General features: G+C 44.9%; 2 protein-coding genes, 1 long non-coding RNA gene and 1 pseudogene across 5 annotated transcripts in view; 2 read left to right on the top strand and 2 right to left on the bottom strand.

Annotated features, from left to right (window-relative positions):
* The window catches only part of LOC110145360 (uncharacterized), a 29,002-nt gene extending 28,287 nt beyond the window's left edge, over positions 1–715 (bottom strand). Inside the window, exons 1-2 of the long non-coding RNA XR_002316184.2 lie at positions 571–715; positions 107–259 (exon numbers count right to left, since the gene is read on the bottom strand). This is a non-coding gene — a long non-coding RNA (uncharacterized lncRNA). The remainder of the gene's footprint in view (positions 1–106; positions 260–570) is intronic.
* Positions 109–9,214, top strand: LOC110145357 (serpin B3-like). 3 transcript variants are annotated; one of them, XM_020905601.2, is made up of 9 exons: positions 109–955; positions 1,542–1,712; positions 2,327–2,516; positions 3,102–3,158; positions 4,852–4,980; positions 5,301–5,418; positions 6,427–6,569; positions 6,860–7,015; positions 8,385–9,214. In XM_020905601.2, exons 3-9 carry the CDS (start codon positions 2,352–2,354, stop codon positions 8,787–8,789), a joined length of 1,173 nt encoding a protein of 390 aa, XP_020761260.2. In that variant the 5' UTR covers positions 109–955; positions 1,542–1,712; positions 2,327–2,351; the 3' UTR covers positions 8,790–9,214. The 3 variants fall into 3 exon arrangements, with proteins under 3 accessions (XP_020761260.2, XP_020761258.2, XP_020761259.2); XM_020905599.2 differs by having other exon boundaries at positions 1,474–1,712; XM_020905600.2 differs by having other exon boundaries at positions 109–1,712.
* Positions 9,215–13,612: 4,398 nt separating this feature from the next.
* LOC110145344 (ras-related protein Rab-18 pseudogene) lies at positions 13,613–15,350 on the top strand (annotated as a pseudogene).
* Positions 15,351–16,975: 1,625 nt separating this feature from the next.
* Positions 16,976–27,168, bottom strand: part of LOC110145346 (serpin B13) — a 33,237-nt gene continuing 23,044 nt past the window's right edge. The window contains exons 8-12 of the mRNA XM_070464494.1: positions 23,201–23,329; positions 22,658–22,775; positions 21,040–21,182; positions 20,386–20,541; positions 16,976–17,747 (exon numbers count right to left, since the gene is read on the bottom strand). Coding sequence (XP_070320595.1) covers positions 17,367–17,747; positions 20,386–20,541; positions 21,040–21,182; positions 22,658–22,775; positions 23,201–23,329 — 927 coding nt within the window. The 3' untranslated portion in view covers positions 16,976–17,366. The remainder of the gene's footprint in view (positions 17,748–20,385; positions 20,542–21,039; positions 21,183–22,657; positions 22,776–23,200; positions 23,330–27,168) is intronic.

Below are 27,168 nucleotides of genomic sequence, written 5' to 3'. Positions count from 1 at the left end.
CTTCCGGGACCCTGGGGTGGGCGGGTCTTCCTGTGAGTGAGTGACACGCTGATAACGGGCTCTGCTCCCGGCAGAGGTTAAAAAAGGAGCAAGGACAGTAACAAACCTGGGGAGGAGCAGAGAATCAGCGCCGCACACACGTGCTTCCATCACAGGCTGGTGGAAAAATAAAACGGAGCCGCTGCTGGGGAGGGCAGCCCGGCGGCCGTAAATCATCGACTTTCCATGTGACCCAGATGTTTCACTGTTGGGTAAATGCCTGAGATATTAAAACAAATGTCCACATGAAGTTTCTAAATTTTACGCCGCCCCAAGAGACCATCTGAAACCCAGCCTTCACTCCTAGTGACTGTGAGGCTCACAGAGGAGATTCTGGAGACCCACTTCCACCCCTCCAGATTTTGTGGGAGGACGTGATCTCTCTTGAGAGGGCAGAAGACGCAGGTTCTTTTCATTTAAACACAAGGAGATTTGTCAGTAAAGGCTGGAGAGAGTCTATCTCCACACCTCCCTCTGGGGAGTGGATACACATGCAGTCTCCCGAGCTAGGTTCCTGCCTGGACAGCTCACCTGGACAATTCACCGCCTTAGACACCTGGGCTTCTCCTCCCCACCACGCTGTGCCTCATTTCTGTCTTTGTGAAATGGGGAAAACAACGGATCTGCCTGAATATGGTGTTAAAGAGGAAAATGGGTGAATACATAACCCCCCTTAGTAAACGTCAACAATTTATGACATCATTCTGTTATTGGAACGCCGAACGCATGAAGAGAATGTGGCTCCAGCATAAGAGACTTAACCATGACATTCGGAGAACACGGTTCCCTGTCTCTTCTTTCACAGGCGTTTGACTCTGTCCTCCTGAGCATGAGTCAGATTGGTGTGCTACAGAGCAGGATGACTGAGAAATGTCTTTATAATGGACCTCGATTTATTTTTCTGATACATCTTTGTGTAAGAATGTGAAAACTGCCCCCCAAATGGCCTCTGTTTATTTACATCTTGCTCCTCCTGAGAGCAGGCGACTCTGCAGGAAAATGAGCTTCCCTTTGACATTAGAACTCGGGAACCAGCTGGGTGGCTGTCAGGAGGATTGGGGTCACAGGGAGGACCGCAGCCAAGGTCCTGCTTTTAGGGGAAGGCAAGTGATACCTATTCTCCACACATGGCTGAGACACTTTGCCAGTATGTCTTAAGCTGAGAATTCGAAATATTTTCCTAGTTATGCAGAATAATTCTCAAGGACATCGTCAGGTTGGACCAGCTCTCAGAGCATAAAATAGAAAATGTAAGCTATTTAATCACTTTTGTTAGAAGCAGTCTTAAGGACAATTCAACATGTGAGAGAAGACAGATTTTATGGGTTATGTCTGTTTGAAAATAGTAGCTCAAGGGATGTGAAGAAGTTGGAGTTTAACTACTGTCAGTGGTCTTAGACACCTACAGGTATTTCACATGAGCTGGTGTTGCAGTTCTAGGTTTCTTCTGGGGATGAGAAGGAAGTACAGGAATTGGACAATAATCTAAGCTTCACTCACAGAGACTGTGCTTATGAAGCTGACAGTACCTGGTGAAGAAATCAGAAGTTGATCTACTTGAAATACCAGCTGCTTTGAGGCACTGGAGGCGGCTAGAGAGGAATATATTCAGGGCTGAGCACTCCCGTCACACAGGCTTGCAGACTGCCTGCCCAGCTCCTCCAGGAACACAGGTAAGTGCTTCCAGAAGCTCTGTGTAACTCCATGAATCCTTTCTGAAAACAATAAGGATTATGGTCTTTTCTTATCCTGCTTCTATTAATATTCCTTTGGTATGGTGGTACTTCACTTATTCTGCCAGAGCAAAAGTAAAACACCTTTTTCTCCTGATTTTGTTCTTAGATTATTTATTTATTTCCCAAAAAACCTTGCTTCTTTGGAAGCACATGTGATCAGGGGTAAGATGTCAAAGACCCACAAATCCTTCAAGTAAGATCCTTCTATAGAGGAATGTGCCTAACAGGAGATGGCTGAATGTTACCACATCAATCTTTGCCTGGTGTCTGTTATAAACCATTTTTTACCCAGTCTTAATGCAATCACTACGGAGGAAAAGATAAAGACATTCTATTACTTTTTCACAAATTTTCTTTAAAAACTAATTTCAATAGTCCTCTAATTAAGAAATGCATACCAGTTCATTCTAAAAGGCTTAGAAAGTAAGAAGAGGAGAAATGTTGATTGCCAGAATCGTGCAACCCACATATACAGCATTAAAAAAAAAACTCATTACAGACTAGCCTCCCTTCACTGGAGTGATTATAAAATGCATCCGATGCTCTTCCAGGATTTCCAGACCACATCCGGCCACCATGAGTTCCCTCGGTGAAGCAGTCATCCACCTTGCAATCGATCTGTTCCACCAGATCAGAAAATCAGAGAAGGAAAACATCTTCCTGTCCCCTTTCAGTATCTCGTCAGCCTTAGCCATGACTTACTTAGGGGCCCGAGAAAACACCGCATCAGAAATGCAGAAGGTAGGTGGCAGCTGCCTCTCCGTCACAGGTTTGCATGGTTTGTCTGCTGGCTGGAGTGCAGATGACCACAGGTCTGGCTGTCCCCGGGGGTCCCACGGGAAGCTCAAGCAGCCCCACGACTGGGTGGGCACAGGGAGGGGCACACACTCTCCCGCAGGGCTCCCCACCGCCTTCCTGTGCCCGGACTTCCTCTGGGGGCTGGGATGACCCCCTACAATCGCCCAACAACCAGAGGTGAGGCTTTAATGAAAGAAGTGAGGCACTGACTAAAATCCATGGGAGACATCTTTACATGTTTCCTCAACGATGAATGAATAATAAGACACGATTCTTTAAAGTGGATAGCAACCAAGCATCTTTGTGTTTTCCACACACAGCTTGTGTTTTTTAAGGATGAAAGCTTTCACTGAACATTTCTGTGTTCTTTTTCTTTGTGTCTTCTTGAGTTTGTTTCTGTGAGGGGTATTTATTTGGTATATAGTCTTGTTTGTGTGTATTCTTTTCTCCTTCCATTGTTTCTTTTTTACTTACTCTGATGTGTATAGTTCGTTACAAACTCCTTGTCCCACTTCCTGTCTTCTCCAGGTCCTTCACTTCAATGAAATCACAGAGAACCCAAGAGGAAGAGCTACAAGAAATCTCGTGAGTCAGACAGCATTGGATGTAGAGGAGGTCATATGTCCCAGAGGGTCGTAGTTCAAACTGGGGATTTCAGATAAACTGGGAAAAGTCCGTTTTTAGAGGTCATGCTGAGCAAGATAGACTGGAGAGAGTTGTTTCTCAGTTCACATGTGTGTGCGTGTGTGAAATCATTTCAGTTATGTCCTGCTCTCTGTGGCCCGTGGACTGCAGCCCGCCGGGCTCTTCTGTCCGTGGGATTCTCCAGCAAGAAGACTGCAGTGGGTTGCTGTGCCCTCCTCCGAGGGATCTTCCCGCCCCAGGGATTGAACCAGTATCTCTCACGTCTCCTGCTTCTTTAGCACTGGCACTGCCTGGAAAGCCCTCTCATTTCACATTACATACTTATTTGCTTCCCTGGTGGCTCAGATGGCAAAGCATCTGCCTGCAGTGAGGGAGACCTGGGTTCGATCCCTGGGTCGGGAAGATCCCCTGGAGAAGGAAATGGCAACCCACTCCAGTACTCTTGCCTGAAAAATTCCATGGACAGAGGAGCCTGGTGGGCTACAGTCCGTGGGATCACAGAGTCGGACACGACTGAGCAGCTTCACTTCACTTCCCTTCACTTATTTACTTCGCATCTTTGTTTTTCTGAAAGTAGAGAGGCATATGCTTAAAATCAGGGGCTCTGAAACCTGAAGGAGCTTCAGATAGTGGTCTGCTGTTCAGGAATGAGGAACATGGCAAAAATACGACGGCTCTGAGCCACAGTGACTTCATCCCAACTAGCCAGGAGCAATACAAGGTTTGCTGCATCGCGTGCAAATACATTCAAATAGGACAGCAGGGCCAGGGTGTGGAAACTCTGATAAAGGTTATATATTATTATTATAGAATAAAAATAAGTATGTTAATCACAATATGTTGCTACAACTTTTAATTAACTCTTAAATTAGATTAAGAGCAATAAGCATATGATCAAGTGTATTTTGGAGTATTTTGGAAAATGAATGAGAGCTACCGTTTATCTAAATAGTCTAAAACTCTTAGCCAGAAAGTGAGAGATTTTGAATTGAGACAAGCCTATGTTGAAAAAGTTATCTGTATCTCCTTGGAGAACTTTCTTAGCTCTCTGAGCTCTCCTGTTTTCATGGGAATGGCACTGAAGACTTAGCGATGCTGAGGGACAGCTGTTCCCAGTCTGTCTGGCTCCACTGTTCCTACACTGGGAGGTGTGGCCGTCACAGTGCAGAACCACAGATCACAGTCAACAGGTCTTAGAAGGTAATCCCTCAAAGGGATATAACAGGGCATCAAATCACAATATAGGACAATATACAGATTTCATGTTCTCACGTAGCTGATGACTGTTAGAAGTTCTCCATGGCTCTAGCCCTCCAGGAGCTTACGTTTAGCCAAGACCTTTCCCCTAACCATTGGAGACAACTGAGAGACAATGCGATAATGGAATGCTGATACATCTCTAGTTCAACAGAGAGAAGGTTGGAGTGTGTTAGAGCAGGAAGAGAGAGTTACCTGGAAGATTTAATGTAAAGATTAGGAAGGCTAATTCCAGTAACACAGGCCAGTTAGGAGAAATAACCACAAACATCATCCCTGGGGATGCCACCCTCTAGACAGGGATCTAACAGACCTCTGGGGGTGTAGTGTTTACATTGACAGAGAATCCAGTGAGCTTACTTTTTGATATTTGAAGGTTGAAAAGCCAGGAAAAGTTCATCATCACTTTCAAAAGCTTCTGATGGAATTAAAGAAATCCACTGATGCCTATGAGCTGAGTGTTGCCAACAGGCTCTATGGAGAAAAGGAGTTTCCATTTCTCCAGGTGAGTTTCCTGGTCTGTCACACCTTTAGTCTGCATCTCAGCTCCTCGGGCCTCATCTCCTAATGGGGGTGCCGGGGAGGGGGCAGAGGAGCCTGGGGACCCACACGGGGCATTTCTTCCAGGGGCGCGGGCTCCCCAACCACAACCCTACCCGCTGGAGTGTCCCAGAGGCTGATAGCACACCAATGAGGTGGGGCTATGGATTGGCCTATGAACTCTGCTTGATCAGGATTTAACACAATTTAACTTATTTGGAAATACCTACATAGTTGCTGATAAATTTACATTTCATTCCTCCTTTCTTCCTGCTCATGTCATAGGAATACATGGATAATGTTAAGAAATTTTATCTAGCCAGTGTGGAATCTGCTGATTTTAAAAATGCTGCAGAGGAAAGTCGAAAGATGATTAACTCCTGGGTGGAGAGCCAAACCAATGGTAGGTTATGAGAGAGTCACTGCTGAGTCCCCGCTGTGTGTGAACACAGCACTCGAGACTGCAGAGGGTGGGGGGCCTGCAGGGGGTGGACGGTCCACGTCAGTGAGGAGAGAAGCGGGCGGGGGCTCCCAGGACCAGCCCCCTGCAGGCACAGCTGAGTCTGGTTGACAGTGTCTTTGTGGATCCCAGCTCTCTGCTCAGACTTCAGGTTGATTCATAAGTTTTTCTTTTAATTAGAGGCTTAACTTCTGGGTTATGATCCCTAAGAGAAGATATTAGAAAGGGTCCCTTTGTTAATTGGGAAACAACCTTCTCTCCCCCAAACCACCCTTTTTGAAGAAATGACCACCTGCAGGAGGAGGCTCCTGGCCCACGTCCCCCTCCCACAGGATGTCACAGGTGTCCTCCCCGCCCAGGGAGGGGGCTGGACAACGTCTCCATCCCATGAGCCTTATCCTGCCTCCCTTCCGAAATATAGTCTTAACCTACAGCAGCTCAACGTGGAGAATGAAGAAGACTCCTCAGGGAATGGTGTCTCCCATGTGCTCTAGATTACTGGGTGCATGTTGATTGTCCAGAAGAATATTCTGGCTACTTCTTCGGAATATTGAGCTCAAATTTCAAAAGACAGAGAGGGAGGAAGGAAGGAAGAAAAGGAGAATGAACACAGGGAGGAGGAAACAGGAAAGGACATGCTAGGAGACAGTGAGGGAGGGATGCAGAAAATTTGACTTGGGGAAACCTTATCTAAACTCAGTTCATCAGGATTCCTTGTGAGGTGACTGATGTCCCCACACACACAGACTGAACACCTTCCCAGTCAGGAGCAGGGCCGTCTCCATCAGGCCTGGGCCGTGAGCAAGGCCTCACCTGGTGAACCGCTGGGCATGGAGTCCCTCACGGGCTGACTTGTGTGAATATTTAATCATCGCTTGCAACTTTCTAACCATCTTCCAGACAAACCACTCGTACCTTTCATGACAGACTTTTGATTTTCTGTCTTTGCAGAAAAAATCAAAGATCTGTTTCCCGAAGACTCTCTCGACAGCTCTACTGCTCTGGTTCTGGTGAACGCCGTCTATTTCAAAGGGCAGTGGAACCAGGAATTTAACAGAGAAAATACTGTGGAGGAAAAGTTTTGGTTGAACAAGGTATTGTCTGTAATTAATTTTTAATAATGTAACATAGCTCTGTGTGCAATGTGAAAGTTAAATACATATTTGATCATTTCTTCTATAACTGCTAGTAGAAGTGGATCTATCGAGGCTTTTTTTCCCTTTATTTAGTTGGTAATAGTTGAAGAAACTCTTGTCTCTAATTCACAGATTTCCCACACTGTCTCTTAGAAGGAAGATGAGTTTGGTATCTCAATAAGATTATCTTTTTTTTTTTTTTGGACTAATGCCCATTTAACTTTTTTTGACACATGAATTTATTGCAGGATACAAGCAAACCTGTGCAGATGATGAAACAAGCCAATCATTTCAATTTCGTGTCACTGGAAGACGTGCAAGCCAAGATCCTGGAAATCCCGTACAAAGGCGAAGAGCTAAGCATGATGGTGCTGCTGCCCAATGAAGTAGATGGTCTGCAGGAGGTAAAACCCGGCAGCTATGACGCTTCATGCTGTTGCTTAAATTGCTGGTGACACAGGGCCTGTGTGGGCTGTTCACGGAAGCAGTGCTCACAGAATGCTAGTGATGCGCCATAAGAGCAAAGTACTGGAGTGTGTACTTCTCTGTGTTGAGTCTAATGGAAAATCATGAAGGCGAACTTGGCATCCTGTCACTTTCCCAAAAAATAGACCTTCCAGTGTGATATGGAAGAATATGTAGAAAATCTTAACTTCACAGGCCCAGTAATATTCTGAGAAAACTAGAATATCAGTTCAAAAAATAATACACTTGGCTCACACGTTAGTATTTTGCAACCATCAAAACCTCACCTATTCCAGTCTATTCATTTGAAGACAGGGGAAACTAAGAGTCAAATGTAGATGACTCATGGAAAATATATGTAAATTCACACATGAACAAAATCAAACAAAGTAAAACAATGCTGAGCTCCATTCTGCAGACTGAATCACATACTTCATAGAGAGGAGACAAACCAACCTATCTTGATGCTCACTTTCTATTTAGAAGTATTCTCTCAGAGTTATTTGGAGCCTCGTTGCTGGGAATTTTAGAAAAGTGAATCTTCCTTTTAGCATTGTTATATTGGTTCAAGATAATTTGTAAAGAAACCAATAACAATATCTGGCATATAAAAGTCATACCATAAATGGCCATCTGCAATTACTATAATAGCCAACGATGCTGAATTTGCAGTGAACTTGCCACACATTAAATATATATGCAGTAGCTTAGGGACTAACACACAATGCTTAAAAATATTAATTAAGTAAACACATACACTGAATCTCTACTTAATGGTGGTATTATGTAACAATTTAAACGATTAGAGAAGCACATCTATACAGGAAAAGTTTTCAAATAGGTCAAGCAAGTAAAAGGAATAATAATGGATTGTACACTATAATTATATCATGCAAAAAACTATGCACAAAAAGACATTGATAAGACAAGATTATTTGAAAATGAAACATGTAGTGCTCTGGTAACTTAAGAAGTGAAGATATATAGTTCCTCTTTTACAAAATAAATTTATTTAATGGTTCTGCTGTTATATATGGGTATATATACACATATATATATATATATACAGAAGGCTCAGTTTATCACATAAATATTACAAAATATTCAGCTTATAATATATAATGAGATTACATGCAATACACAAATATCATATGTATATAGTATAGCAAGTTTGTATGTATAACACAGCTGACTCTCCTGTATTCATGTTTGCTGTTAAAACAAAGCTTTCCCATACACTTCCGTCCGAGGTAGGCGGCTCCATGACCACTGAGGACCCTGACGGTTGCTCCCTTCCCACTGTTACAGCTTGAAGACCAGCTCACTGCTGAGAACCTAATAGAGTGGACGAGCCCACAGAACATGGGGAAGAGACAAGTGGATTTATACCTGCCTCGGTTTAAAGTGGAAGAGAGATATGACCTCGTGCCCACACTGCACGCCCTGGGGATGGTGGACGCCTTCCGTGATGGGGTGGCTGATTTCTCGGGCATGACCGGGAGACGTGATCTGGTGGTGTCGACGGTCGTCCACAAGTGCTTTGTGGAGGTGACCGAGGAGGGCACGGAGGCCGCAGCTGCTTCCGGCGTAGAAATTACTGTAAGAGCAGGAAGAAATTCTGAGAGTTTCTGCTGCAATCACCCTTTCCTGTTCCTCATCAAGCACATCAAGACCAACAGCATCCTCTTCTGTGGCCGAGTCTCTTCCCCTTAGACGTCCTTGGCCAGCGGCCACACTCGGGGACATTCACAGAGCTGTTCCTGGAGCTTGAATGCTGGTGTAACAATCTCCCTTGGATTTATTTTCCTTTCCAACCTTATAGTCATCTCTAAGAATATAATCGCTGAAAGAGCATGTCTGTCCTTCTCCCTCTTTCCACAAACACATGTAAACCTACTCATGGAAACTCCCATTTGGACAAAATGTTCAACATATGATAAAAGGATATGTCAATATTATATCTTCACCTAACTTTGAAATAATATATCTGCTGTTTCAAAAATCACATCTACTATTCAAGTCTACTCAGCTAGACCTCCACATTTATTTGCGTTTAAGTGATACGGGGGACGCTTACAAGCTGAAAATGTTTGCTCTTATGAAACAGGTGATCAATAAAACAGTACTTTTTCAGTTTACTTGGTGTTTTTCTTTTTCTTCCTTCTTTCTTTTCAACGAAGTGCAAGGGGCCTGCCACACATTGGAAAGATAATTTGGAAACATATGAATTTATTAAAAAAAATTCAAAACCAAAGTGGAGCATGATAAGCCTGAAGAAGTAGGCTGGAACCAGAATATGAAAGGATTATAGCCCAAGTTAAGATCTGGCTGCCTCAAATATTGGAAGGAAAGTGAAGCAAGGAAACTTCCCATGCCTTGCTGATGGGGATACAAGACGGTGTGACTTTGGGCTCCCAGGCGGTGCAGCAGTAAAGAACCCACCTGCAAATGCAGGAAACGCAAGGGACGTGGGTTCGATCCCTGGGTCAGGAAGATCCCCTGGAGGAGGGCATGGCAATCCACTCCAGTGTTCTTGCCTGGAGAATCCCATGGACAGAGGAGCCTGGCGGGCTACAGTCCGTGGGGTCACAAAGAGTTGGACATGACTGAACACCTGTGCATGCAATCAACTTGGAAGTGAAAACAAATAGGACCAAGTGGGACCTTCCTGGTCACCAAATCCTTTTCTTGTCCCAGTTTGTTACTCATAAGAAAAAGGCTTTAGTCTCCTAGGTTTTCCTGAGTACCAAAGTGAAAGTCGCTCAGTTGTGTCTGACTCTTTGTGACCCCATGGACTATACAGTCCATGGAATTCTCCAGGCCAGAATACTGGAGTGGGTAGCCTTTCCCTTCTCCAGGGGATCTTCCCAACCCAGGGATCAAACCCAGGTCTCCCACATTGCAGGCAGGTTCTTTACCAGCTGAGCCACAAGGGAAGCCCAAGAATACTGAAGTGGGTAGCCTATCCCTTCTCCAGGGGATCTTCCCGACCCAGGAATTGAACTGGGGTCTCCTGCACTGCAGGCAGAATTTTGACCAACTGAACTATGAGAGAAGCCCGTGAGTACCAAAGGGCAGATTCAAACAGTTGCTTGCTCAGGCAAGGGAGGAAATGCAGAAACAAAGGAGGAACAATTAAGAAACTATAGTGCAACATTAAAGTGGGATCCTGGTTCCCCCTCAAGGGATATAACATGTTTGAGCTTTTCTGGAGGAACTAAGCCCCCCGTCCCAAGTGGAGGATGGTAACTTCCTTCTGGCTGAGCAAACCTTTCCTAGAGCACCACCCTGCTAACAACCAATTGGAAGAGAATCATATGCCCTGCAGTGCTCACCCCAAATTTTGCTTATAAAAAGTCCTCCCTCCAAATCATCGGAGAGTTCAGAGTTTTTTGGTTTTTTGTTTTTTTAGCACAAGCCATTCGTTCTCCTTGCTGAGTCCTGCAATAAACCTTTCTCTGCTCCAATCTCTGATGTTTCAGTTTGTTTGACCTCTCTACATGGGGCACACAAACTTGTTTGACTCAAGACAGTAAAGAATCTGCCTGCAATGCAGGAGAGTCTGGGTTCAATCCCTGAGTCGGGAAGATCCCCTGGAGTAGGAAATGGCAACACACTCCAGTATTCTTCCATGGAAAATTTCATGGACCGAAGAACCTGGCGGTGTACCGTCAGTGGGTTGGTAAAAGAGTTGGATACGACTGAGCAATTGATACACAAACTCACACAAAAGGATAGAAACTGTCAGACTATATTTAAAAAGCAAGACCCGGTGTAATAAAGAGTCTGACTCATGTTTGATAACTGACTACTGACAACATCCTGTGGTTTAGTCACTCAGTCGTGTCCGACTCTTTGTGACCCCGTGGACTGTAGCCCGCCAGGCTCCTCTGTCCATGGGATTCTCCAGGCAAGAACACTGGAGTGGGTTGCCATTTCCTTCTCCAGACAACATTCTAGTCCCACCCCTTTTTGTTTCCCTCTAACCCGCCCCCTCCACTCCCCACCCGCCCCCCGCCCCCCGCCCCCCGCCCCCCAGCCCACCCCACTCCCCACCCGCCCCCCCCCCGCCTCCCACCCCCCGCCCCCCCACTAAGCCTGCTGACGAGGAACGGCCTGGAGCGCCCTCCGCCGGTACCTGCAGGAAGTGCAAGCCGAGCAAGCGCGGCCGAGCCCAGGAGCCCTTCCCCGGGCCCAGCTCCTCACCACAGTCGAGCCCTCCAGGGTCTCGGCAGCCAGGAACCCTGCCACAAACTCCCCAGAAGCCTCATTACACGAGGAATTAGCATCCTTGGGGCAGGTGTGGGATCATTAATCTCAGCATCCAACCTCTTTGTTTTTTTGGTGGGCAGTCCATTTTACACCCATGGGATGATCAGAACATCCCAGTCTACAATGTCTACTTAAAACAAAAGCAGGACTTCCCTGGTGGTCCAGTGGTTAAGAATCTGCCTGCCAGTGCAGAGGACACGGGTTCGATCCCTGGTCCAGGAAGACCCCGCATGCTGGGGAGCCACAGCTGCTGAGGCCCTGCACCCGAGAGCCCGGGCTCCACAGCCGGAGAAGTCACCGCCTGAGGAGCCCGAGAACCGCGACTGGAGAGAGCCGCGTGCACAAAGACCCGGAGCCCCCAAAACTAAATAAGCAACGAAGTCCTTTCTAAAAACCCCACCTAAGAACACGAATAGGTTAACGGAAAGGATGCAAAAGGCACAGTCCGCCGCGCTGGCCATATGAAAGCCTGATCGGTTACATTATTGTTAGGCAAATTAAACCGCAGGAGGGGGCTATTCTCAGGGAGGCGGAGGTAGTGACATGTGATAGAAACAGATCAGGGGACCAAAAGAGGGTCTAGAAGCAGACCGAGCGTGTGTACATGTCACAAAGGTGCCAAGGCACTTAAACCACTGAGGGTGAATGTCGTCAAGTGATGCTGGAATGATTGAATGTCCACACTAAAAATAATGAGCCACTGAAGAGGAAAAGTTAAAATTTTACATAACCTCCTTCTCCTTCTGCCTCTGTAACTCAGCTTGCCCCTTGCAAAGTCTGGATCACGTAGGTCACATAGTCTCAGAAAGTGGGGACTTACAATACTAGGAACTGGAGCTTATCTCACTCACCCTTGTCCTGCTCTTTGCAATTGCCCAGCCCCTGCAAACCTGCTTAATCATGCCTGTCCATGTAAAGGTCAGGCATCCCCCTCCCCATCTTGACCACTGTTCCCGCGCGTGAAACCCCTTGGTTTAAACCAGCCTGTTAACAGCTAGTGTTGCCCACTACCGTCTGTCTATAAAAACTCTGTAATCCCTTTGTTCAGGGCTCAGAGCTTGGAGTGTTAACTCCTCTGGGCCCGCCGGCGTAATAAACCTGAGTTCTCCAACTCTCCAAGTGTGGTGCTTGGTTTCTCGAGTACTGGTTTCTGCAACACCACACGCATATTTCACAAAAATTAATTCAAACTAAATCATAGAACTGCCATATGACCCAGCAATCCCCCTGCTGGGCATACACACCGAGACAACCAGAACTGAACAATGTTCACCACAGCACTGTTTACAATAGCCAGGACATGGAAGCAACCTAGATGCCCATCAGCAGATGAATGGATAAGGAAGCTGTGGTACATATACACAATGGAATATTACTCAGCCATTAAAAAAATACATTTGAATCAGTTCTAATGAGGTGGATGAAACTGGAGCCTATTATACAGAGTGAAGTAAGCCAGAAAGAAAAAAACCAATACAGTATACTAATGCATAATATGGAATTTAGAAAGATGGTAACAATAACCCTATATGTGAGACAGCAAAAGAGACACAGACATATAGAACAGTCTTTTGGACTCTGTGGGAGAAGGGGAGGGTGGGATGATTTGAGAGAATAGCATTGAAACATGTATATTATCATATGTGAAACGGATCGCCAGTCCAGGTTGGATGCATGAGACAGGGTGCTCAGGGCTGGTGCGCTGGGATGACCCAGAGGGATGGGATGGGGAAGGAGGTGGGGGGGGGGGGGGGGGTTCAGGATGGGGAACACATGTACACCCATGGCTGATTCATGTCAATGTATGGCAAAAACCATTACAATATTGTAAAGTAAGTAGCCTCCAATTAAAATAAATAAATAAATAAAAAAGACTATTGGGTATACAAAAAAATAAAAATAAAAAAAATCATAGATCTAAATGCAAAAGCTCAATACCATAAAAGTTCTAGGAGAAAGTCTTAGCAGACTTGAGATAGACAAAGATTTCTCTAATAAGACAGAAAAACAGAAATCATAAAAGAAAAAAATTAATGAGTTGGATCCCATTAAAATTTAAAACTGCTTTTCAATGACACCATTAAGAAAAATACATCTGACAGAAAATTTTTATTTAGAATATATTAAAAGAAATTACACATCAATAATGAAAAAAAAAGTAAACAATCTAATAAAAATGGGCAAAAAATTTGAACAGACATTTCACATAAGAATATACACGCAGGGTCAATATGCACATGAAAAGATGCTCAACATTGGAAAAGCGGAAGGGGCGGCCAGCTGCTCGCGGTGTGGAGCAGGGTCAGGATGGACGAGGACGTGCTAACCACCCTGAAGATCCTCATCATCAGCGAGAGCGGCGTGGGCAAGTCCAGCCTGCTCTTGAGGTTCACAGATGATACTTTTGATCCAGAACTTGCAGCAACAATAGGTGTTGATTTTAAGGTGAAAATAATTTCAGTGGACAGAAATAAGGCAAAACTTGCAATATGGGATACTGCTGGTCAAGAAAGGTTCAGAACATTAACTCCCAGCTATTATAGAGGTGCACAGGGGGTTATTTTAGTTTATGATGTCACAAGAAGAGACACCTTTGTTAAACTGGATAATTGGTTAAATGAGTTGGAAACATACTGCACGAGAAATGACATAGTAAACACGCTAGTTGGAAATAAAATTGATAAGGAAAATCGTGAAGTTGATAGAAATGAAGGCCTGAAATTTGCATGAAAGCATTCCATGTTATTTATACAGGCAAGTGCAAAAACCTGTGATGGTGTACAGTGTGCTTTTGAGGAACTTGTTGAAAAGATCATTCAGACCCCTGGACTGTGGGCAAGTGAGAACCAGAATAAAGGAGTCAAGCTGACACCCAGGGAAGAAGGCCAAGGAGGCGGAGCGTGTGGTGGTTACTGTTCTGTGTTATAAACTCTGGGAGACGCCATCTCTTGCGTATTTGATCAGCTAATGTCATCTTTCTGTATATAAACTCTCTAACTGCTATTTTAGGGACCTTGCAGTTTGCACATATTTGTTTTGTATCATGGCAGTAAATATTTGTGAGAAAGCCCACTCTTTGACTTTTCCAGCTAAAACGTAAGCATGCACAGTTTGCAATCTGCAGTTTTTTATGTAACATAAAATAGGTGTACCTTTATAAGTACAGTTGATTTTATGATTTACATTCATCATGTGATTTTTTAAAAATCCACCTGTCTAGTATATGTCGATACAAAGTCTAGTTTTGGTCTCCTTTTTGCTTAAATACTTATCAATTACTGAATTAATTGGTATTGTAGAACTCCCAGGACCACTGGGAGATAAACAGATGTCATCAAACCTGGCAGATTTCCCTTCAGGACTAAAAAAGAGCATGATTCCACAGCTTTCCTAGGATGTTCGCTGACGGATTCTCTTTAGTACTAAGCAAAATCCTCTTTGCAGGATGTGGTTGAGGCCAATTTATAATTAAATCCCATTTGTTGTGATGATACTTCTGAAGTAGCATTAATATGTTAAAGAAGTTTGGTCTTCCTTGACTTCAAGAGTAGCTCATTACTTAGCTGGAGTTTTAATTCTGTGATGTGTACATGGCTTCATGAGCCTCTGTGCAGCATTTTGGGTTGTGTGGTGGTTGACAGAATGGCAATAAGGTTCCCCCATTTTGGTTTCAGAAGGACAGGAGTAGTATGTTTATGTAACTCATGTAGCACTTATCACCTTTAAAACCAACACCTTTTCCCATAAATGTTGGTGGTGTTTGTTCCGGTAGTTCAATTATAGCTTGTGTAATGTTAATGAATATCTGTATCTTATGACTTCCATAAATGACTAGTTGATATTCAAAAACATATTTCCGTGTTTTGAGGGTTGGGGGAAAAAAACACTAAACTGTAACTTGAGAAAGGCATATTGCTTCCAGATTTCGATGTATATGGGAAAATACTGTTGCAGTGAAAATCTTGGTACAAACTTGTACAGACTAATAAATCTTTTACACAGTATTCAGTTTTGTAACCTTCTGCTATTGTACATTGTATTTTTTTTCACTCATGTATTATTTAATATACATTGATCTCTGCTATTTTAAGTTTCCAGATAAGTAATTTGCCCTTTCAGGCAGGCCACTTTAATACCACTCAGTAGGATTATCAAGAAATACTAATTTCTGGGCGGTTTGTTCTCTATATACAGTTGCAAACGATAAACATTTTTGGGTCACCTTTACAATGCCTGTGATAATAGACTGAAATGTATATCTTCACATAAAAGAAAATCTTAACATTCTACGTGGTTCACACTTGTTAGACTGTATTACATGGGATTAAAGGTTTTATGCGTTGCATATGTTTTTACAAAAAATGAAACATATACTACTTTAATGTTAGAGAAAGATAGCTAACACATGTACTTATGATTTGTTGTTACATTAAAGCTGTAGATTTGTATTAAAAAAAAAAAAAGATGCTCAACATTATTAGTCAAAGGAAAATGCATAACCACAATGAGATGCCACCTCACATCCACGAGAACGGCTATAATGAAGCGGACTGGCCACACCACCCACCGGTGTGTCTTCAGGGCAACTGCGATGTTCACTCGCTGCTTGTAGTAGAAAATAGTACAGCCATTTTGGAGAACATATTAGCTGTTTCTTATACAATTAAACATGTATTTATCATCTGACCCAGTAATTTCGCTCCTGGCTATCTACTCAAAGAGAAGTGAAAACATACGTTCACACACTTATGGGCATAGTAACATTATTCATTGGCTTCCCTGGTGACTCAGTGGTAAAGAATCCACCTGCAATGCAGGAGACGTGAGTTCAACCCCCGTGTTGGGGCGATCCCCTGGAAAAGGAAAGGGCTACCCACTCCAGTATTCTTGTCTGGAGAATCCCAGGGACAGAGGAGTCTGGCAGGCTACAGTCCACGGGGTCACAAAAGATTTGGACACGACTGAGCGACTAAACAACAAGCATTGTGTACAGCTGCCATGCGCTGGAAGCAACAAAAGTGCCCGTCCATGAGTGAATGGATAAACAAAATGTGGTTTATCCAGATGGTGGAACACTGCTTGTCAATAGATAGTAATCAACTACTGATGCCCCAACTAGTCTCATGATTCTCAAAACACAGTGCCGAGCGACAGAAGCTAGACATGAAAGAGGACATAGTCTGAATCCATTTGAATGAAACTAGAAATGACAGATCCACCCTGGAGTGATTAAAGGCAGACCAGCTGTTGGCTGATCAGGGTTTGTTCAAGGAACGCTGACTCAGAAGCAGAGCAAAGAACCTCGGAGGATGATGCAAGTGTTCTGTATTCTGGGTGTGATAGTGTTTTCATGTGCACAGTTATCAAAATGTGTCAAGTTCTAGGCTTAAAATGGTGTATTTTATGATCACATTTATTTCACAATATCAAAATGCTCATGAAACTGACAATGGATAATCTACTATTTGAACAGAGGATGAAAATATGGGAATCCTCTCTGCCTGGTAGATTGCTTTATTTTGTTTTGGTTTTTGAGTTTTAATTTATGTTTTGCTAATGTGTTTCTCAATTCTCTTTCCTAGGTTAAGTTTGCCACACTATATGCTAAGAAAGAAAAAAGCAACACATGAACTGAATATAAATCTTTGTTTTCTTTTACTCCTGTGTTATAAACTACCAAAATATTGAAACTGGTGGGAATCTCAAAATCACTAGTCCACGGTCTTCACAAAAGAGACTGTTTCTCTCCATTAGTGCACAAAAGTACAAAGCATTGATTTCCTAGAGGAAATCAGTGGAAGCCTATTAAGGAGCCTTGATTTGACTTGCTATCCGCACGTCACAAACAAAACATTTCAGTTTCAGAGAAATTTGTAAATATTGCAGTCATTAATCATTGATTTTGATGGTAAGGCTGGAATTCAAGTAAAACAATTTTTTAAAGAGCGGGCTGTTGCCATAAGCCTATGAACACCCCAGCACCGGTGGCGGCGGCTGTTCACCAAGGCAGGGACTGTGCTAAGGAGAAGAAAATCGGCCAAAGAAAAGGACGCTGTCGGACTCGTTGTGCCTGATGAAGAACAGGAAAGGGTGATTGCAGTGAAAACGTTCCCAGTCTGGGGCCGCCGTGACGGCGAAGCCCACAGCGGTGGCGGCCGCAGCCTCCGTGCCCGCCTCGGTCACCTCCAGCACCGCCCTGTGCAGCAGCTTGTGGGCCCGCAGCCCGGCGCCCCCGGGGCTCCCCGCGAGGCCGGCGGCGCGCAGCCCCGCGGAGGCGGCCTCCAGGTCGTAACTGCCCACCGCCCGGAACCGGGGCAAGCGCAAGTCCACGGCCCTCTCTTCCATACGCCCCGCGCTAGTCCACTCTATTAACTTCTCAGGAGTTATTTTATCTATAATCTGTTAAGGAAAAAAAGAGAAGAATGACCCGATCATCAGTGCAAATTCCAAACAGTGCAATACTAGTGTATGTCAGTCAGAAATTATTATTAGTTTTAGTAACAAATGAAAGCAGAAATTTTATTTCACTCAACTGCTATACACACACACACACACACACACACACACTAGGCTCTCCTCATATTTCTATATTTAAATTATCTGTATATGTTTGAAAATCTATTGCATGTAAATACATTTTTAAGTCATTTCTTATTTTATTAACTTAATATATATTATTTCATTTTTTACTATTCCCTTTTAATCTTTGTCTACATATGTATTATATAATTTATATACTATCTTATATATTATACTATCAATATAATGAATATTATAGTTTATATATTACTATATTATAATGTACTTAATTTATGAAATTATAATGAATGCAATTTGTTATATTAATATATAATATATATTTATATAGTTGCAATTACATTGAATATCCACTTTCTTTTTTTTTTCTTTTTTTTCTTCTTTTTTTTCCCATTTATTTTTATTAGTTGGAGGCTAATTACTTTACAATATTGTAGTGGTTTTTGCCATACATTGACATGAATCAGCCATGGATTTACATGCATTCCCCATCCCGATCCCCCCTCCCACCTCCCTCTCCACCCGACCCCTCTGGGTCTTCCCAGTACACCAGGGCTGAGCACTTGTCTCATGCATCCAACCTGGGCTGGTGATCTGTTTCACCCTCGATAATATACATGTTTCGGTGCTGTTCTCTCAAAACATCCCACCCTCGCCTTCTCCCACAGAGTTCAAAAGTCTGTTCTGTACATCTGTGTCTCTTTTTCTGTTTTGCATATAGGGTTATCATTACCATCTTTCTAAATTCCATATATATGCCACAGTATACTGTATTGGTGTTTTTCTTTCTGGCTTACTTCACTACAGTATCTATTAATAACAAAATCATGATTATTATTATTATTATAAACTTCAAGCCCAGCATCCTAGTGTCTGACTCTTTGCAACCCCATAGACTCTAGCCTGCCAGGTTCTTCTGTCCATGGAGTTCTCCAGACAGCAATACTGGAGTGGCTTTCCATTTCCTTCTCCAGGGGATCTTTCCTACCCAGGGATCGAAGCTATGTCTCCTGTATTGCAGGCAGATTCTTTACTATCTGAGTCACCAGGTATTTAATGAAGATGCTACTGATTTGGCTCAGAAAGTAAATTTTATTCTCTTGAATTATTTCCCTACAGCAATTCCCACAACTGCAGTTTTTGAGTCAGATTATGAATACTTCACAGCTTGCAGATAAATGCCTTGTTAGAACAGTAAGTAGTATGTCCATCTCATAAAGCTTGCATACATACTGTCATTTTGCTTTCCCAAAATATTTGCCAACATATAATGCTGCTAAACACGTTTCACAGAAGCAGCACAGCATCTAGTATCTTAATAATACAGCATCCATTGATTTATTGAGCACTTTCCAAGAACTGGACCCATTCTAGGCAAGTTTTTTTCATGTCCTAGATCCATTCTAGGAGATATCTTAGAGTTGGTCCAGAGTGTACATGTATATGTATGTGTGTGCATATATATATATGTTATATATATATATATTCTAATCATTACAACACACACATTAAGAACTATGGAACCCATTTTATAAATGAGAAAATATTGAGGTTCAAAGAAATTAAGAAACATCAAAGGGTAGAAAGCTACTAAATAGAAGAATAGGGATTTGAAACAACCTTCCTGTTCTCCAAAATACAGGCTACTCACCACATCAATATTTTAACTACAAAGTAGCTTTAGTTTAAGTATTAGTCACTCAGTTGTGTTTGACTTTTTTTGACCCCATGGACTATAGCTTGTCAGGCTCCTGTGACCATGGAATTTTCCAGGCAAGAATCCTGGTGCAGGTTGCCATTCCCTTTTCCAGGCGACCTTCCCACCCCAGGGATCAAACCCAGGTTTCCCCCATTACAGGCAGATTCTTTAATGTCTGAGCAACCAGTGGACAGGCCTAAATCAAGGGATTTATGATTAAGGGTCCTATGGACTTTTATTATGAGTCAAGGTAGGTTTATTTGGGGTAAAAAAACATACTGCTAAGTGACACTGATTATGCGGAGGCTGCGGCACATGGGGGCACAAGGTCTACTGGAAATCTCTGTACCTTCCTCTAAGTTTTGCTATAAACATAAAATTGCCCTTTAAAAGTCTTTAAAAAAATGAAATGTCTAACAAAGGAATTCAGAAAGTCCAACAGACTGTGAATAGAATTTGAAATTGCTATCTACGTGCATAGGTGATTTTCTTCCCTGGGAGAAAGGGTCCAGAGAGATCAACCACTTTGGAGAATGGTGGGTGATCTTTAGAACTCCTATGTGACCTCAAATGTTCATGTTATCTCATCCCCGAATATTTTAGTATTGGTACTTCTCAATAAACCTGACACCATTTAATGCTTCTCTTTAGATACCTATCTTTACCTGCTGCAGACACAGAAATATTTTCTATTTCACCAGCTTCAGATCAGAGCCCTAACTCTAGACACACCCAGAAACAAGCCCTGGGATAGAGAGCCTCAGGAGATGAAGGCAGAAGGAGGAAGAGGCAAGGCTTTACCTTCTCCAGACCGCCCACGTCATTGGGCAGCAGCAGGAACATGCTGAGGTCATGGTCTCGATACGGAAGGCCCAGAATTTTGGCTGGCACATCCTCCAGGGTCTTGAAGCTAAAGGACTGGCGCTGTGTCATCATCAGCACAGGCTTGCTTGTGTTCTGCGACAAGTCAGCAGAGTTCACGGTGTCAAGGGGCAGAGGGCCACCAAGGGGGCTCCCCAAAATAATTCCCCAACCTAAGACCAGCTAAAGACCAGAGCCTAGGAATCAGCATTTTATATACATATATATATATATATATACACACATATGTATGTATATACATACATACATACATACATATATATATATATATATCACACTGTTGTTGTTTAGTGGCTAGGTTGTATCCGACTCTTTGTGACCCTTTGGACGTAGCCTGCCAGGCTCCTCAGTCCATGGGATTTTTCAGGCACGAATACTGGAATGGGTTGTCATTTCCTCCTCCAGGGGATCTTCCCGACCCAGGGACTGAACCTGCGTCTCCTAAATTAGCAGGCAGATTCTTTAACCCTGAGCCACCTGGGAAGTCATACACCATGTACATTTGCTCAAATATGACTTCAGATTCTACATTTTATCTGTAAGCATATCACATAAATTAATTAAAGAACATACCTTATTCAGCCAAAATTCCTCCTCCTTGGTATTTTCTTTCTTAAACTCCCTGTTCCATTGCCCTTTAAAATAAATTACATTCACCACCACCAGCTTGATGGAGCTGCTTAAAGAGCCGTCTGGAAGCAGGTCCTTTATTTTTTCTGCAAATGAACAGCAACAAGAACAAAATGGGTCCATCTTCAAAATTACAAGTGCTCCACATGGCAGATACAATGAAGATGGACTTGACCAATCATTTCAAACTCAGCCAGCTCAGCACCTGAAGGCTTTGTCGACAAAGAGTTCGCTGGCAGAAATCATAGGCGGTTCTCACTCTGCACATCGCCAGTTTATCCCCCAGGATAAACAGAGGTGTGAGGGCTAAGGGCTCAGGCTCTGGAGCCAGACTGCCTCTGCTGGTACCCAGCTTTGCCTCTCATTGGCTGAGGGATCTCGGGTAAGTTATTTAAGCTCTCTGTGTCTCAGTTTCCACACCTGTAAAACAGGAATAAAACCTGCCTCACAGAGCTGTGAAAGGAGTCAATGATTTCCTGTGTAGAAAAGCACTTAGAATATTATCCAGCTCATAATAAGTACTCGGAGTTAGCTATTATTATTTTTAACCCACTCAATACAGCTGCCCCCTGAGATTTAGAGATCTCTTATTTCATTGCAAAGGAGCTGATGTTTCATCTCTGGGTTCAGCCCATTCCACTGAAATTCTGAAGGAGACTGCCTTCAACCAACCCTTTGATAGATCCTCTTTTATCCCCCTCTTAAAATTTTCTTTTCCTTTGGACTGAGTATGAAGAACTACAATCTAAAATAACAGATGTCTCCCTGATTACTGGAATTTTTTTTTTTTTAATGTATTCTCCCTGGTCAGAGAGCTCGATCCCAGAGATTGCAGCTAAGAGTTTGCATGCTGCAGTTGAAGACCTCGCGTGCCACCACCGGAGATTCCACCAGCCAAAACTAAGACCTGATACAGCCAAATCCATAAATAAATCTTTTTTAAATGTATTCTGAAATGCCAACACTAAAGCGTCAGCACCGCTCTGCCAACTCTAACGTTCTCTCTGGTATTTTCCTGCGAGTTTGGTTCCTACCAGGGCGTGAGGGCGGGGCGGAGGAGGCGGGGCTTCGTCGAGTCCCTGCCTGGACCAGGCTCAAGGCTGCCGCCGTCCCTGCAGGAGGCCCAGGCGCGGCTTTAGTGAGAGCTGATGCTTCTCACAGACCGAGAGAAAGGAGCCCTCTGACATTTTTACTTATGGTGCTCACATAAAAGTCAAATGTGACCTCACGACAGACATGAGCCAGGTATCAGGAGCCCCAAAGTCACTGTGATCCCCAGCTATGCACAAATAATTCTCCACTCCGTGTCTCCACGGAGTTGGCTTCCTGTGGTCCCCTGCCCAGTTCCCTTGGCTCTGTCCACGCCTGCTGAGCCCATTTCACTGTGCGGTGGATGCTCCCACTCCTCGGCTCCAGTCCTGCCCCTCCGACCTAAAATGCCCATCTCGGCCCCTCCCAAAGCTTGTGCACCCTTATGCCCTCTGCAGGGCCCAGCACAGGGCTTCACTCACAGCAGGCACTCAGAAGTGTGTTTATGATGAGCGGTTCATCCATACACTACCATTTGTTTGGCTTTCAACCCAGGAATTAATCTTCTTTCGACTTTCATCTGCGGCATTTACAAAATCAACAGGTTCCAGAGAAGCATGGTAATGTTTTTCAACATAATCTAAGTATTTCTTTAGGAGAAACAGGGAAGGAATAGAAATAGCTTTAAAATTCAATTTATCCATTGCCATCATTTCTAAATAAATTTATCTGTACATGAAGATGACTAACATTATGAGAAGAGATCTTTTTAGGGACTGGGTGAATTACTTTGAGTACTTCCATGCATATTTTTGTGCAGGTTCAGTAGGGTTAAGGCAAAAATGAGATTGTCAAGATGAAAAAGAAGCTCCCAAAAGGTCTGGGTATCTGGAGGACAGGTCAGAAGGGGGTGTGGTGGAGGGTGAGAGGAAGGGGTGGGAGGGACACCCCCAGGGATGTGGGGTGAGTCAGGCACTCAAATTAGGCAGCTTGCCTCCAGGATCCCAGTCTTAACAGAGTCATTTGGCCATTCCTGAGTACCAGTCACAGATGTTGTGAACTCAGCAAAACTCACTTGAAGGAAGAGGTATGTCTTTTCTCCAAACAGCCGATTGGCTATTTTCAGTTCATAATCATCATTGGGTTTGCTTATCTCACTCAAAACCCTTTGGAACTGGCGATGTACCTCTTCTGTCTTCTCTAACTTCAAAATCAAAACAAAAACTCAGTGAGTTATCTTGGCACGAGTAAACCTAGATTCACCACCCTCCCACACCAAGAAGACACAGCAGCCTTGGGGGTTGTCCATGAGCTCGGTGTAGGTTCTGGATGCCATTCTTCCCCCACTGGAACACCGACTTAACAAGAATCCAGAGACCAGATGCCTTTGGAAGAAACTCCGAAACCAGCTCAGAGCTTCCTGTCACCCAGAGAAGCATGAAGCCCAGGAAGAGACTGCACCAAAGCCCAGCCGGGCAACTCATGACGTGCACCTCATGGTGTGATTGGGAGAAAACTCTCAACCCCAACTCCCTGAGAAACAAGAGTGGAATGTGCGTCCAACACTCTGGCTTTTCAGAAGCTGCCTGAGAGACTGGTTTCTGTCTTGCCTGAATCTAAGTGTCAAGAGGGACAGGCACCAGGCTGGTCACTGAGCACAAAGGCCATCAACACACACCCTAGTCTGCAGCACTACAAACAGACACCAGGGGGAGCGCCTGAGTAGAAGCTAGCAAAGCAGTGAGGTCATCACTGCACTTCTGTGCTGGCTCAGCAGTAAAGCGCATGCCTGCCAGTGCAAGAGACATAAGAGACTCAGGTTCAGTCCCTGGGTCAGGAAGATTCACTGGAGGAGGGCATGGCAGCCTACTCCAATATTCTTGCCTGGAGAACCCCATGGGCAGAATCCCATATGTGAAAAGCCCAGTAACATCACACTCAATGCTGAAAGATTAATAGCTTTTCACCTAGGAGTGGGCATCTGTCACCCAAGGTGTATCTTTTTCTAGTTTGCACCGAGACTCTGCATGGGGCCATGCTTGGGAGAAAAAGTGCCTGAAAGCAGTTATGAGCACCGGTGGACTGACCGGACCGCGGAGCAGCTGTCGGACCCAACTGCGCCATCCATGCTCCAGAAGGAAGCCTGACTCCTCATGCATGCATCTGAGCGGTGGACTGACCGGACCGCAGAGCAGCTGTCGGACCCAACTGCGCCATACACGCTCCAGAAGGAAGCCTGACTCCTCATGCATGCATCTGAGCGGTGGACTGACCGGACCGCAGAGCACCTGTCGGACCCAACTGCGCCATACACGCTCCAGAAGGAAGCCTGACTCCTCATGCATGCATCTGAGCGGTGGACTGACCGGACCGCAGAGCAGCTGTCGGACCCAACTGCGCCATACACGCTCCAGAAGGAAGCCTGACTCCTCATGCATGCATCTGAGCGGTGGACTGACCGGACCGCAGAGCAGCTGTCGGACCCAACTGCGCTATACATGCTCCAGAAGGAAGCCTGACTCCTCATGCATGCATCTGAGCGGTGGACTGACTGGACCGCGGAGCAGCTGTCGGACCCAGCTGCGCCATCCATGCTCCAGAAGGAAGCCTGACTCCTCATGCATGCATCTGAGCGGTGGACTGACTGGACCGCAGAGCAGCTGTCGGACCCAACTGCGCTATACATGCTCCAGAAGGAAGCCTGACTCCTCATGCATGCATCTGAGCGGTGGACTGACTGGACCGCGGAGCAGCTGTCGGACCCAGCTGCGCCATCCATGCTCCAGAAGGAAGCCTGACTCCTCATGCATGCATCTGAGCGGTGGACTGACTGGACCGCAGAGCAGCTGTCGGACCCAACTGCGCTATACATGCTCCAGAAGGAAGCCTGACTCCTCATGCATGCATCTGAGCGGTGGACTGACTGGACCGCGGAGCAGCTGTCGGACCCAACTGTGCCATCCATGCTCCAGAAGGAAGCCTGACTCCTCATGCATGCATCTGAGCGGTGGACTGACCGGACCGCGGAGCAGCTGTCGGACCCAGCTGCGCCATCCATGCTCCAGAAGGAAGCCTGACTCCTCATGCATGCATCTGAGCGGTGGACTGACTGGACCGCGGAGCAGCTGTCGGACCCAACTGCGCTATACATGCTCCAGAAGGAAGCCTAACTCCTCATGCATGCATCTGAGCGGTGGACTGACTGGACCGCGGAGCAGCTGTCGGACCCAACTGTGCCATCCATGCTCCAGAAGGAAGCCTGACTCCTCATGCATGCATCTGAGCGGTGGACTGACTGGACCGCGGAGCAGCTGTCGGACCCAACTGCGCCATCCATGCTCCAGAAGGAAGCCTGACTCCTCATGCATGCATCTGAGCGGTGCAGACAACCTGGCCACGTGGGATCGTGAAACGAATGGCTCATACTGCTGGGGGGCTTGAGCCACGATTTTATGAGGGCCTGGGAAAAGGGCTGTGACATCGGTCATGGCAGATGTGACCTCCCGGGCAGCTCTATTCATCTCTGAATGCCAGCCCTGACCTACGGACTCTTTGCCATGTTTGTACAGACTGTCCTGTGAGTGACGTATGCTATAACCCTAGAGCTGGACGAGATCTCAAGAAGTCGTTGGTCCTGGGCTAATATTTTTTTAAATAAAACATCAATAGAGTAGGAAAAGGTCCTTAAAATAAAAATGGAATGTGGTAAAAGTGTTAGTCACTCAGTCGTGTCTGACTCTGCGACCCCATGGACTGTAGCCCACCAGGCTCCTCTGTCCATGGAATTCTCCAGGCAGGAATACTGAAGTGGGTTGCCATTCCCTTCTCCAGGGGATCTTCCTGATCCAGCCACCAGGGAAGTCTGCAGTAATAACATCACCCGCTGCTACCACAGCGCCCACTTGGCTAAGTCACCAGTGTGTTCCAATTGCTCTACTAGACATGTTACAGGGGCTTAAAGAAGATGAGCAACTTGCCCAAACTGGCACAGCTATTAAGTGATGAAGCCAGGATTTGAACTCTTAACTCCAAAATGGGCTCCCCAGGTGGTGCTAATGGTAAAGAACTTGCCTGCCAATGCAGGAGACATAGGAAACAGGTGTTAGACCCCTGGGTCGGGAAGATCCCCTGGAGAAGGAAATGGCAACCCACTCCAGCATTCTTGCCTGGAGAATTCCATGGACAGAGGAGCCTGGTGGGCTACAGTCCATGGGGTCGCAAAGAGCTGGACACAACTGAAGTGACTTAGCACACGTGTGTGCTACACATTCCCTCCGCTACAGGGACTGTTCAGTCTATTAGCCTTTATGGATATATATCCTAGTGGTTAGTGAGCATTAAAGCTGAGGTCTCCTCTCAACACTAGGGTTTATTATTGTATGGTACTCTATAAGCCACATTATTTGGCTGCTGCTGTTACTATTGCTTACCAATAAGTATCACATCTTCTACACGTTTCCCCAGGGAACCCACATCTACAAAGTCATCACTGGACGCTATAAGACATGTCCTGTTGTTTGTTGTTTAGTTGCTAAGTCGCTCTTTTGCGACCCCATGAACTGTAGCTCGCCAGGCTCCTCTGTCCATGGGATTCTCCAAGCAAGAATACTGGAATGGGTTGCCATTTCCTTCTCCAGGGGATCTTCCTGACCCAGAGATGAACCCACGTCTCCTGCACTGGCAGGTGGGTTCTTTACCAGTGAGCCACCAGGGAAGCCCTTGTCTCCCCACCCCTTTTTCTTCTTTGATTCTTGAGCTTTCTGTGTCTTTTTCAGAGAAAGGCACCTGCAAAAAAAAAGTACTATGGCAGTGGTGAGAGCAGAGAAAAGCTCACAGGGGTCCAGTCAGGGTAAAATGGCTATCTGTTAAAGAGACCTCTGTGCTACACAGGAAACAGTCCTGTCCCTGCAAATCATGAAAAGTTCTGGGCTGCGCACTGATCTCACCTCTGCTGGTTAGTCCCTTCATTCATCCGTCCTTGATGCGTCATTTACACCACAGTGGGGATCATGTCATTTCCCCCAGGAGACTCTGTCCTTCTTG

This window comes from Odocoileus virginianus, unplaced genomic scaffold (assembly GCF_023699985.2).
Source record: "Odocoileus virginianus isolate 20LAN1187 ecotype Illinois unplaced genomic scaffold, Ovbor_1.2 Unplaced_Contig_26, whole genome shotgun sequence".
NCBI classification, from domain to species: Eukaryota; Metazoa; Chordata; class Mammalia; order Artiodactyla; family Cervidae; genus Odocoileus; species Odocoileus virginianus.
The sequence above is the reverse complement of the archived record's forward strand: the minus strand, read 5'-3'. Positions and strand labels throughout refer to the sequence as shown.